At 47.6% G+C, this 12,125-nt stretch overlaps 2 protein-coding genes across 2 annotated transcripts; both read right to left on the bottom strand.

The window, feature by feature from the left end:
* Positions 1-5,771: 5,771 nt before the first annotated feature.
* LOC119443722 (uncharacterized) lies at positions 5,772-7,700 on the bottom strand. Its single transcript, XM_037708431.1, has 2 exons — positions 7,548-7,700; positions 5,772-6,005 (listed from the first exon to the last, which is right to left on the bottom strand). The coding sequence occupies exons 1-2, from the start codon at positions 7,698-7,700 to the stop codon at positions 5,772-5,774; spliced, it is 387 nt and encodes a 128-aa protein (XP_037564359.1).
* A 2,854-nt stretch (positions 7,701-10,554) lies between these two features.
* Positions 10,555-11,848, bottom strand: LOC119443762 (uncharacterized). Its single transcript, XM_049664976.1, has one exon. The coding sequence runs from the start codon at positions 11,846-11,848 to the stop codon at positions 10,574-10,576; it is 1,275 nt and encodes a 424-aa protein (XP_049520933.1). The 3' UTR covers positions 10,555-10,573.
* Between the last annotated feature and the right edge of the window lie 277 nt (positions 11,849-12,125).

Below are 12,125 nucleotides of genomic sequence, written 5' to 3'. Positions count from 1 at the left end.
CGAAGCAATGCCCGTAAGGGTTCCACAACATCCGAAAAATGGGGAACGAACTTGGAATAAAATCCCGCCAGATCAAGCAGGGAACGAAGTTCATTGATGCTTGAAGGCGCCGGAGCTTCTTTCATCGCATGGATAGATGACGCTAGTGGAAATAGTCCTTTGCCGTTCACAACATGTCCCAGAAACGTTAGTTCCGTGACGTCGAAAACGCACTTCTGGTTGAGTTTCAGGCCCGCTTTAGAAAGTCCTTGCAAAACGATGCGAAGATTTGAAAGATGGTCTTCTCGAGAACGACCATATACGATAATGTCGTCGATGTAGAAAAGTACACCTTTGCACCCTTTCAGTATGAGATGCATCATCTTTTGAAATGCTGACGGGGCTGAAGCCAAGCCAAAACATACTCTCTTAAAACGAAAAAGCCCGTCATGCGTGATGGAGGTAGTCAGATCACGACTCTCAGGATCGAGCTCTAGTTGATGGTAGGCAGACGACAAATCCAGCTTCGAGAATCGCTTGGTGCCAGCTAAGCTGTGCAGCAGCTCGTCTGTCTGTGGTAGTGGAAAGCTGTCAACAATTATAGCTTTATTGGGCTCTCGCAGATCAACACACATTCGTATTGAACCACCCTTCTTGCGAAGAACCACTATAGGAGAAACCCATTGAGAGGCGTCAACGCGCTCGATTATGTCTTGGGCTTCATGTTTCTGCAGTTCAGCCGACACTTGTTCTCGAAGGGTAAACGGCAGCCGTCGGAGCTTGCTGGCAGCGGGTGGAACGGAATCACGAACCTTAACTTTGTGTTTGAATCCTTTGGCAAGTCCGAGCTGTTTGTCAAAGAGGTATTGATACTCTGAACGTAGCTCAGCTAGTAATGTAGGAATGCTGGAGGCCAATGCAAGACACTGAAGCGATTTACCTTCAATATTTATCTGTAGCACCACAATGGCGCCTAAGCCCAGTACAGTTGTGCCTTCAGATACAACACACAGAAGAATACAAGCAGTTCTGTTTTGAAACGCAGATGAAGCGACAAAACATCCTCGAACTCTTATCTTTGACTTGGAGTGGTCGAAAGGCTGCACTGAGGTAGGTTTCAAGGAGTAAGTGCTTGCAAATAACTGATGATAGAGTTCATCAGCCAGAATGGCGACAGAAGATCCCGTATCAACTAGAAACAAGATAGGGCGAGCTTCCACAGCGACGGATGCGTAAACGCCATGCTTGTTTCCATTGACAACACAAACTGTTTTTCCGCTACTCTGGGAGCTAGCGTCGTCATCAACTTGTCGAACTTTAGCTGAATATCCAGACGACCTACACATATAATCTAAGTGGCCAATCTTCTTGCAGCAACGACATCTGCGCTTGCGGGCCTTACATGCAGGACTGTTTTCAAGATGATCAGTCGCTCCACAACGATAGCAAGCTCGAAGATTCGTGGTACCTTGCACGGGATGCTCAGATGCTTTGGCTTTGCACTTATTACAAGTTATGCGTTCATTTGGTTGTTCAGAAGACCGAGAAGAGCTTTGCGCTGTTTTAATGTGACGAACTGAAGCATCGTCGCAAAATTCCTTAGCCTGACCCACGGCTTCTTCGTACTGATTCGCAATTGTTATAGCTCGTGAGAGCGTCAGTGATGAGCCCTCAAAAAGTAACCGCTCACGTAAATGATGATTCGTCGTTTTCGAGACAAACTGATCACGGAGCATCTCATCAGCGAGGCTTCCAAAATTGCAGTCTGCAATGAGGATTTGTAAAGCAGAGACGTACTCTTCCGCTGTCTCACCTGCATGCTGAGCACGGCGACTGAACCGTTGTCGAGCCACGATGACGTTGACTGAACGCTTGAAATGATCTGAAAGCAGGGCGATTGCAGAATCATGCGCATCATTCGTCGACCCGGTGTCACCTGTAATCGAGGGACTAGTAGCGCAAGCAGAGCCAGACTGCAAGTCGCTGGCTTCAGTGTAGAGAAGATCCGCTGCCCCTCCATACCAAGACTTGTGAGCAGGATAGCTTTTCGGCGTTCAGATGGAAGCTCTGAAGCTCCAAAGCCATCATGTACGTCTGAAAGGCCTGCTTCCACTGGTCCCATGGGGAAGCCGGATGACCAGGCGAAGGCAGGAAAGGCGGTGGTGGTTGCAATCCCGGAATGCTCATTGTGGTGATGCAGCAGAAATCACCAGTGATCTTGCTCTTCCATGGGTTGAAATCTCGTCGCCAATATGTTGTATTTAGAACACAGAGGAACGATGATGTTGTTGTTGTTGACCTGAGTGGTTGTGGCGCATACCCACAGTGGGGGATTGGCCATGAATCGGGTGGTTATATTCGATGCATAAAAACAAGGGAATTAACGAATAGAATACTGGAGATTAGAAAGGAAGATTTTGTGAGAGGAGTAGAAAAAAAACCTAAATAATAATAGGCTAAAAAGAAATAAATGAATAAAAGAAAACTATGGTGGGAAAGGTGACAATAAGTTTAGCATGGTAACCGATTTGATTCAATGAGATAATTTTGGATTGCCAAGAAAGCATTTCTGTGGCTGAACCAAATAATAGAGGCTCCAAAAGATCGAATTACAGGTTCCGATAAATCTAGGCCAATATTGCGAAGCGGGATTTCCAGTAGTCTTTTCCTTATTGCAGAAAAACGCCTACAAGACAACAATAAATGGTCTATTGTCTCCGTTTCGCCACAGAATGAGCATAATGGTGAGGGGACTAGACCAGACCTGTGTAAGTAAAAGTTTAACGTAGGGATACAGCAGCGCAGCCTCGTGATGGCCACTTCAATTTTCCGGCTTTGGCAAAAGTCTCTGTGCCAAGGGTATAGAAGATGTCTGTATTCCAAAGAATTGGTTAGAGCAGAGCCTGACACTGCCTGCATAATGACACTCCTGCGAAATCTAGCAGCAGTGACATGAGCAGTCAAAGGACAATACGGAAAATTGGTCCGGTTATCGATGCCTTGGCTAGTGAATCTGCTATTTCGTTTATGATAAGTTCTTTATGGCCAGGCACCCAAATTAAACGCAAGTTTCTCAAATAACTAGGTATCAATGAATGAAACGTCCTCAATACGTGAGAGTCACAAGAAGCAGTGAGGGATGAGCACAATGATAATGAATCAGTGACTATCACGGCAGACGTAATTGATGGGTCTAATTTGCGTAGAGCCATCACCACCGCCATGAATTCGGCTAAAATATGGGTATAAAATCTGGCAGCCGAAGAGAAAATGTCCAATCGGGAATAGGAGAAAATATCACAATACCTGATTTTTTCTCACATTGTGAGGCATCTGTCGCAATAACGTTGTTTGTTTGCAGGCTCTGCAGATGATCTTGTAATAGACCATCTAGAATGCTATGTGGAAGTAATTTTGAATTATTAGGAAATATGTCATCGAATTGAATATACGTGGTAACAGATCTGTCAGGAATCGAAAGTACATCACAGATGCGTACGTCCAAAGGGTCAAGTAAGTGTTGCGTGAATGTAATTTGAGGAGTATGTGAACAAGGCCAGTTTACACAAAAAAAACCAATCAAGTTGGGAAATGAATATTGTTTGAGAACGTCGCACCGGTGATTCGTGAATTCTCAAAAACGTCTGTACTGTCAAAAGACGGAACCTACACGAAAGTGGAGGGACACGGGATTCGAGATGAAGAACCGAATTTGCAACAAATTTAGGAAGCCCTAGGCAAAAACGTAATGGTTCTCTTTCTAAGTGGATCAAAGGGCGGGAAGTGTAAGCTGGAGCTGCAGAGAAGAGTGCGAAACCAAATTCTAATACAGGGCGAACGTACATGCGATATATCATTAGCAGTGTCTCTCTTCTCAATCCTATTCGACGATTGCTCAGCCTACGCAAAATGCCAATTGCACGGGTACCTTTTCCAGTCACATGATCTATGTGTGGCCGCCAGTTGAGAGATGAGTTATAAATTATTCCAAGCTACGTAACCGGTTCTACCTGTGGTATGTCTTGTAAGTGGTAAGAGAGAGAGATATGCACTGAGTCATTTATCGGAAAAACGAGAATGGCACATTTGATGGTATTGAGTAGAAACTGGTTAACATCTAACCAGCTCTCCAGGGCACAAAGGTAAGTTTGCAGTCGTTGATATAACGTATGAATGTCATTTGCAGATGCGAAAAACGCAATATCATCTGCATAAACGTAAGTTGTGACTTCTTCATGATGGGGAATTGCGCTCATGAGAATATTAAAAAGCGCCGGGGAAAGGACTGAACCTTGCAGTACTCCTCTCGTTTGTTTGCACCTAGAAGACGAAAAGCCGCTTTTGTAGCAGTAGAATTCGCTTTCACTTAAATGTGAATGAATCCACGCTATTATATAACCAGGAACACCACAAGATGTTAGCCGATTTATTAAAACTGTGCGTTCCACGGTATCATATGCTTTAGCGATATGCTGCCTTAGTGATATGCATCACTAAGGCAGCATATTGCTTATGACGTCGGGCAAGTTGTATCCGGCTTTCTAAGTCGACATGGGCATGCCAGATAGAGCAGCCAGCCCTGAAACCAACCTGATATGGACTAAGAATTGAATTATCGTTTACAAATTTCATGATACGAAGGTGAATAAGCCTCTCAATTAATTTTACTACATTTGACGTAATCCGATGCCTGAACATCTTCTTTATTTCATGTCTCCCCCGCAACCATCATCATCTTCTTTCCTATACAACAGAGGTGTCGCAGCGGATGCCGCATTTTCTTACAGTCCATCTGGCCATTCAGGCTGTTGCAAATCGCCCTGTTGCTGGCGTTCGAGCGTGGGGCTGTGGGCTTCAATGTCGCGTTAGAGTTTGATGATGCGACAGCGAAGCTTCCTGTTGTGCCGTTGACGCCGCCACCTGCGCATGAGGCCTTCGTGTGCTTCCCACATGTGGAGGAGGCGGGAATCGGTCGACGGCTGCTCTTGAGTGACCTCCATTTCGCGCGTCGCAGAGGTCACGTCCTGCTTCAGCGACTCAACCCATTTTTTTAAAGTCCGAGATGTTGTCCGGTGCCACTTCTTCGCGTATTTGTCGGGAATTCTTCACCTCCATGATTCGCGCAGTGGTCTTGGTTCTTTTCTTGGTGGCTGTTTCAATGACAGAGGAAGTGCATAGGATGCCCTGATCAATGACTGCCGAGATGCCCATGTCTTTCCATCGAGCGCACGGTATGTTTTTGCACAGCGTCAGGTCTGGCAAGGTATCTTTGCACAGGCTTTGGACACGGCGAGGTATCTTTGCAGACAACTTTTCGGTATAGTTCCCAGCAAACCTAAAGGTACCAATTTCCTTGTTTTAGTTTTACATTGGCATGACCCGTTTACAGAGCAAAATATATTGGAAACGGTGATGTAAGAAAAGGTTGTCACCTGGTTTTGTTACGCGATACACTAATTATCATCGCTGGACGAATCTAGCTTGGAGAATGGGCACGCTACCCACGGTAGGAGAAAGGAAGCAAAGGGTTACGCTGAGCCGACTAACATGCATTGGCGAGCTGTGTCACGGTGGAAGTAATTGTTGTGTTGCGCGGTTCATGCGAAGGAGCAGACAAGTTTCCAGGGGCGAAGCGACGCTTATTGCCACATTAGTGCGTGGCTGGTCGAGATAAACCCCCGCGCAGGTTGCGGCGCACGCCTTTTATTCGTTTTGCGCACCTGCCCATTAACGGCTGCGGCGATATGCCGGACACCACGTCCCTCCCCTTTTATATTGGCTAAATTAACAAGCTAAACTCCAGCTTGATATCTGTCCGGCGGTCGACGGTCTCTAGTCGGGTAGGGTCTTGCACCCGCCGTCTGGATCTCTTGCGAAGCGGCAGGACCACTGGTGGTAGGAGCGGAGGATGTCACTGGGTCGACGCTTGGTGGAAACACCGGGAACTCGTATCCCTCCTGGTCAGATGCCTCGCGGTCCGAATCCGTAGTATCCGCGGTCCTTGTGACGACGCCAGGTGAAACTGCCTCTGGGTGTAGTAGCACGAACGGTAAAAGACACAGAGCCGGACTGCCCCACAACAACACCAGGGACCCAGTTTGGTCTGCCTCGATAATTGCGAGCCATCACTTGGTCAGTGACTGCTATGTCACGATCACGACGTGGGCGAGCCACGGATTGCTTGAACTCATTATATGCAACCCTTCCTCCCACCGCTGGATTGACAATGTCGAGTCGATTTCGCAGCCGTCGTCCTAGTAACAAGTTTGCTGATGACTCATTTGTTGTCGCATGGGGCGAGTTGGCGATGGGGCGAGTTGGCGATGGGGCGAGTTGGCGATGGGGCGAGTTGGCGATGGGGCGAGTTGGCGATGGGGCGAGTTGGCGATGGGGCGAGTTGGCGATGGGGCGAGTTGGCGATGGGGCGAGTTGGCGATGGGGCGAGTTGGCGATGGGGCGAGTTGGCGATGGGGCGAGTTGGCGATGGGGCGAGTTGGCGATGGGGCGAATTGTCGATGGGGCGAGTTGGCGATGGGGCGAGTTGGCGATGGGGCGAGTTGGCGATGGGGCGAGTTGGCGATGGGGCGAGTTGGCGATGGGGCGAGTTGAGGATGGGGCGAGTTGGCGATGGGGCGAATTGTCGATGGGGCGAGTTGGCGATGGGGCGAGTTGCCGATGGGGCGAGTTGGCGATGGGGCGAGTTGGCGATGGGGCGAGTTGGCGATGGGGCGAGTTGGCGATGGGGCGAATTGTCGATGGGGCGAGTTGGCGATGGGGCGAGTTGGCGATGGGGCGAGTTGGCGATGGGGCGAGTTGGCGATGGGGCGAGTTGGCGATGGGGCGAGTTGGCGATGGGGCGAATTGTCGATGGGGCGAATTGTCGATGGGGCGAGTTGGCGATGGGGCGAGTTGGCGATGGGGCGAGTTGGCGATGGGGCGAGTTGACGATGGGGTGAGTTGGCGATGGGGCGAGTTGGCGATGGGGCGAGTTGGCGATGGGGCGAGTTGGCGATGGGGCGAATTGTCGATGGGGCGAATTGTCGATGGGGCGAGTTGGCGATGGGGCGAGTTGGCGATGGGGCGAGTTGGCGATGGGGCGAGTTGGCGATGGGGCGAGTTGGCGATGGGGCGAGTTGGCGATGGGGCGAGTTGGCGATGGGGCGAGTTGTCGATGGGGCGAGTTGTCGATGGGGCGAGTTGTCGATGGGGCGAGTTGCGTTTGAGCTGGCATGATACGGTGCTGTAAGCACGTGACGACAGCCCAATTCTTTTATAAAAAGCTTGAACTCTTCGGAAGTGAAGTGGGGGCCGTTATCAGTGACAATGGTTTCTTGGAAACCAAACCGTGCAAACAGCTCTCTCAATCTGTCAACTGTAGCATCCGACGTAGTCGAGTGTATAACAAACATTTCCGGCCACTTGGAGTGCGCGTCCATGACTACAAGAAACATTGTGTGCAAAAAGGGGCCAGCAAAATCTATTTGTACGCGCTGCCATGGTGCTGTCGGCCAAGACCAAGGATGCAGGGGCGCTTTGCACGGCTCGCAACGTTGTTCTTGACAACTTACGCAGGCCTTGACACGATGCTCGAGGTCCGCCTCGATGGACGGCCACCACACGTAGCTGCGCGCCAGTTGCTTGCTACGCACGATGCCTGGGTGCCCTTCGTGGAGTTCGTCCAGCAGCAAGTTGCGTAACTTTGCCGGTACGATCACTTGCATCGCGAACATGATGCAGCCTTGGTGAACTGTGAGCTCGTTGCGTCTATCAAAAAAAGGCTTCAAATCTTTTTCAGTCACAGACGCCGGCCACCCCAAATTTATGAAATCTATCACTTTACAGAGCAAGGGGTCCCGAGCTGTTCGAGCAATGTCCTGGCTTGAAACTGGCATTGATTGCAACCGCAATAAATAAAACGTTTCCTCTCTTTCTTGTGTTTCGTATTTCACAATTGATAGCGGCAGGCGCTAACAGAAATCGGCTTCAGCATTCTCGCTTGATTTTCTGAAGATAAGTGAATACCGGTAAGCTGACAATGTGACAGCCCATCGCTGCAAACGCGCTGCTGCGATTGTCGGAATGGCGGTTGTTGGGCCCAAGATTATTTGAAGCGGTTTATGGTCGGTGACTAATGTGAACGAACGACTGTAAACGTAGAAATGAAACTTCTTAACACCAAATATTATTGCAAGGGCCTCTTTCTCAAGCTGGCTGTATTTCTTTTCGGCATCGGTCAAGGTACGCGATGCGAAAGCGATTGGCTTCGTGCTGCCATCATCCAAAACATGAGAAAGAACAGCGCCTAAACCATAGTGCGATGCGTCGCATGATAGCTGCAATGGTTTGCACGGGTCGTAGTGCGCCAAAGTCGGCGGAGAGACCAAGGTATATGTAAACTGGTAGCGAAGCTTCCATAGAAGCCCATACGTTCAAAACATGGCGGTTCTTCAGCAGCTCATGGGGCTTGGCGCCATCTGTATGTGGTGGGAACACTTCCGGCGGAACAAAAAATAAAGCGGATGCGACGCAATGTCCGGTACAATAGTGACGTCATACTGTTGGCACTGGCGCGAAAAATTGACCTCAAAACAGTTCGTAGGCCTGCCACAACCAAGGAATCGCGCCGATTGCCAACCGGCGCAAGTCCTTGGTGAGTCCGCACCTTGAGTCCGCTTCAAGTCAATGTCAGCTTTCCATCTCTAATGACTAAATTAATATAGACTCATGACTCGACAGTGGTGTTTAGGCATACTGCCGTTTAATTCGCCTTGGTTTTACTAGGAGATTTCATCCTTAGCCTCAGCAGCGTACCTAATATTTATAGCGCTGTTTAGTTTATGTTTCGCAGATACGCAGGTGTCTTAAGGTGTACATTGCTTGTGTGGCTTGTGGGCTTGAATTCTAAGAAGCAAAAATAACGCGTATTCATGCGAAAGATTATGACAACATTGACAATTGACAATTCATAACACAATTTTAATACACTGTACAGTCAGCACCGACTGTGGCAATAAGTAGAAAAAGTGCGTCTACACTACGTACATCACGCGCTGATAAATTAGACTTGCCCATAGCAACATGCACAATCAACGTCTCAATAACAACTGCTTTAAAACAAGAGAAAATGCCTCGAAAATTAACTTAACCGAAATATACACACACCAGGGTCCATGTCTCAAAAATAAAAATCGACCTTCCGCTTGTCCATCTGCTAGTAATATACCCTTTTGAAATTTTTGATCGGCAGGTATACAGGTTAGAACGAGTTCAATTGACATCCAGTATGGACATTATTTCTGTTAGTATGGTGAGTTTTACAGGGTTTCAAAACAAAGCAATGTGTTTTCAACCCCTTAAAAGCATTACCCAATATTCCGCCTTTGTTTCAGGATCGCAGGAAAAGAAGCACGTGAACGCGCCAGCACATATTTGCCTATCCATTGTTATGCATACAGTTGCATCTAAATTGCATCTAAGGATGCTGTAATGGAAAATGACAAGAAGGCTGGTACACACCGATATTTAAGGCGGAAGAACAAGAGTCCCGACGAAATAAGCAGCCGAGTGGTTGCTATTAGCAAGTTACGCCGTTTTTTGTCTGATTACTGACACCTCTATGCCTTTATAAAAAAGAGGGCGACAGAATTGCCGACACTTAGTCAGTCGCCAATCAGTCAATCAATCATAAAATGAAACATGTCCTAATGGGAATCTAAAATAAGGAGCGTGTACCAGAAAAAAAGACTATATTCTGCAGAGAGATGTGTATAGACTCACTCCCGTAGTAGTTTTGATATCCGCCGGCTTCCATAGCGAAAATCCAAAAGTGCTTTGCAAAAAAGTTATAACAACATTAAATGTACAATGACCCGAGTGAACTGGAAATTGTGTTTCATAATGTAGCAGCCGGAGGTTTTACTCCTCCCTTAGTCCGCCGATGCTAAGTGGTGGTCACGGCACTATGACAACATCACGTCACGCCTTGCCACTCATCTATAAACCGAGGCTGAGTTGAAATTTGTAACCTAAATAAAGACCATGGTAAAATGGGAAGGCAGGACAGAAACGAAGAGGAAGGAATTGCCATGTATCCCTCCTTTACTACTGGGGAACTCCACCTACACATTAATTAAAATTTCTTCTTTTTCACAAGAGGAGATCGCTACTGGTGCATCTGCGAATGTTTATTGCAAGCAGTACCGCACGAAACAGTGCAAGCCTTACTGCGCCCAAATGCCACAAAAGAATGCTACCTGGCGAGCTATAATTGCATGAGGCCACGAGGTCAGCGCTAAGAAGGATAATCCAGGATAAGAAAGAAGAAACAAGGTGTGTCGCTCTACTTCACCACCGTGAAGGGCCACCTCCACAAACCATAGGACATGGACGTCGACATTAAAGGAAGTTTTACCTTTTAGAGAAAGCATGGAAAGTGTACACAGTTTACTGCTCATATTATAGTACCACATATGGCGTTCTCCCATTTTACGCCTTCGAATTATGCACCAAAGTTTTTTTTTCTTCAAATAAGTTTGCCTTCTTTGTGAGGAGACTCACCACCTTGCTCACCGCCTGGAATATACCCTGAGAAATCTCAACTGTTCAGCCTTTGCACTTGTTGCTTAGCTTGACGCTTCGTTTGTGCACATTGAAATTCAACATTTCTTTTTCGTGCAAACCAATGCAACCTGATTCGGGCAAAGAGGCAAAACAAGGCATTATAAACGTCCTCTTCACAAACGGTGAGTGCCTTTTCAACCTTCTCATGAAGACGCGTACACAACGTATGTCCTACTCTCTCCATGGAGAAAAGGCTACCGATGGCTTCCTGAAAAACATTTTCGCAGCCTTCAACAAAAGACACGAATGGAGGGGAAGGAACTGAGAGACTTCCAAAGTCAGATTCCGCAGTACCTTTTACGCTCAAATATAGTAGCACTTGATTGGCCTCACTAAATGACGCATATTCTACCTTCAGGCTACATTTCTGGGTTGTTCTGACGCACGAATGGGACCGCAAAAATTTCGCCGCTAACCAGCCGGCAAAATAAACTAGGTTATTTTGCTGTATGTCCGAAAGTTCGTCCGAGAAAGAATCATCTGTCATGCTAAGCGAGACTGTGCTTCCGATACCAAGAGCCGGAAACGGTGCCGAAATGCCGACAGGAAGAGTTGCCAAGACTGTTGTCATGTCCTCGGCGCAGTTAGAGTTTTCAGACAACTTGAACAGGTTATTGATCAAAAGATGCCTGAAAGCGGCCTGAAACTGACCAGCTGTAGTGTTGGTGTTCGCACCTGATTTGGACCTTATCGTCGAAAAGCTGTTTTCAAGTGCGTCCTGGTTTAATCGCCTGGCGAGAACATAAGAAAATCCATAATTCATTGTGAGATGATCATAGAGCATCAAAAGAGACCGCATGGTTAAACAAAACCCGCGTATACAAGGCGGCTGCCTCGGACAACCCACTACTCGCATGTTTTCAAATACTGCAATGCATTCCGTCAGAAACTCTCTATGGACAGAGCCATTGCACATCGCAGATGCATAAGGTGTCTTTGCCGCTCTCTGTGAACTGTTGAGGCAGTCAAACAAACGATCTATCCTTTCTACAAATCGTGCAGTATGAATTGCTTCAGCGGGCAGCTGCTGAAAAGTGACCAAGGTGTACATTGCAGCAGCACAGTGGTTGCTGAAAACTTGTGCAGCCAATTTCACAGACATCTTTGATGCAAAGGTTAGGTTAAAATGTCTGTCGTTCAGCCTTGGTATCGAACGGATCTCATGCGTGCGGTCCTTTTCATACGCCTGCCTAATGTAACTGCTCTTCACAAGGTGACCACCTATTCTGAAATCATACTTAAATAGCATGTTTCGGAGGCATTTAAGTAAGTGCGGAGCATCGAAAAGAAAAGGAGCCTCCTTCCGTCTATGTCTGTATACGGCTCTTCGGTGGTGACTAGGCTTGCAAAAAGGGACACGTTCTGGCTTCCCTGGTCACAGACTACCGCTACTGGTTGCAAGCCAGCGTCCACAAGGGACTTGCAGCATTGCAAAAGCAGGTCTTTCAAAATGCTTGCGGGTGTTCCTCGATAGGCAAAAAAATAACCAAGAGGTTGTTTCCTTGGCGTTCGGATACCTTTTGCCA

This window comes from Dermacentor silvarum, chromosome 3 (assembly GCF_013339745.2).
Source record: "Dermacentor silvarum isolate Dsil-2018 chromosome 3, BIME_Dsil_1.4, whole genome shotgun sequence".
NCBI classification, from domain to species: Eukaryota; Metazoa; Arthropoda; class Arachnida; order Ixodida; family Ixodidae; genus Dermacentor; species Dermacentor silvarum.
This window is presented reverse-complemented; position numbering and strand designations above follow the sequence as displayed.

Bases quoted from the DNA above. Each gene is read 5' to 3' on its own strand.
- LOC119443722 (XM_037708431.1), bottom strand. From the start codon at position 7,700: ATGCAAGTGATCGTACCGGCAAAGTTACGCAACTTGCTGCTGGACGAA. The intron at 6,006-7,547 runs GTAAGTTGTCAA...CTACACCCAGAG, and splicing joins AGCATCGTGTCAAGGCCTGC to GCAGTTTCACCTGGCGTCGT.
- LOC119443762 (XM_049664976.1), bottom strand. From the start codon at position 11,848: ATGCTATTTAAGTATGATTTCAGAATAGGTGGTCACCTTGTGAAGAGC.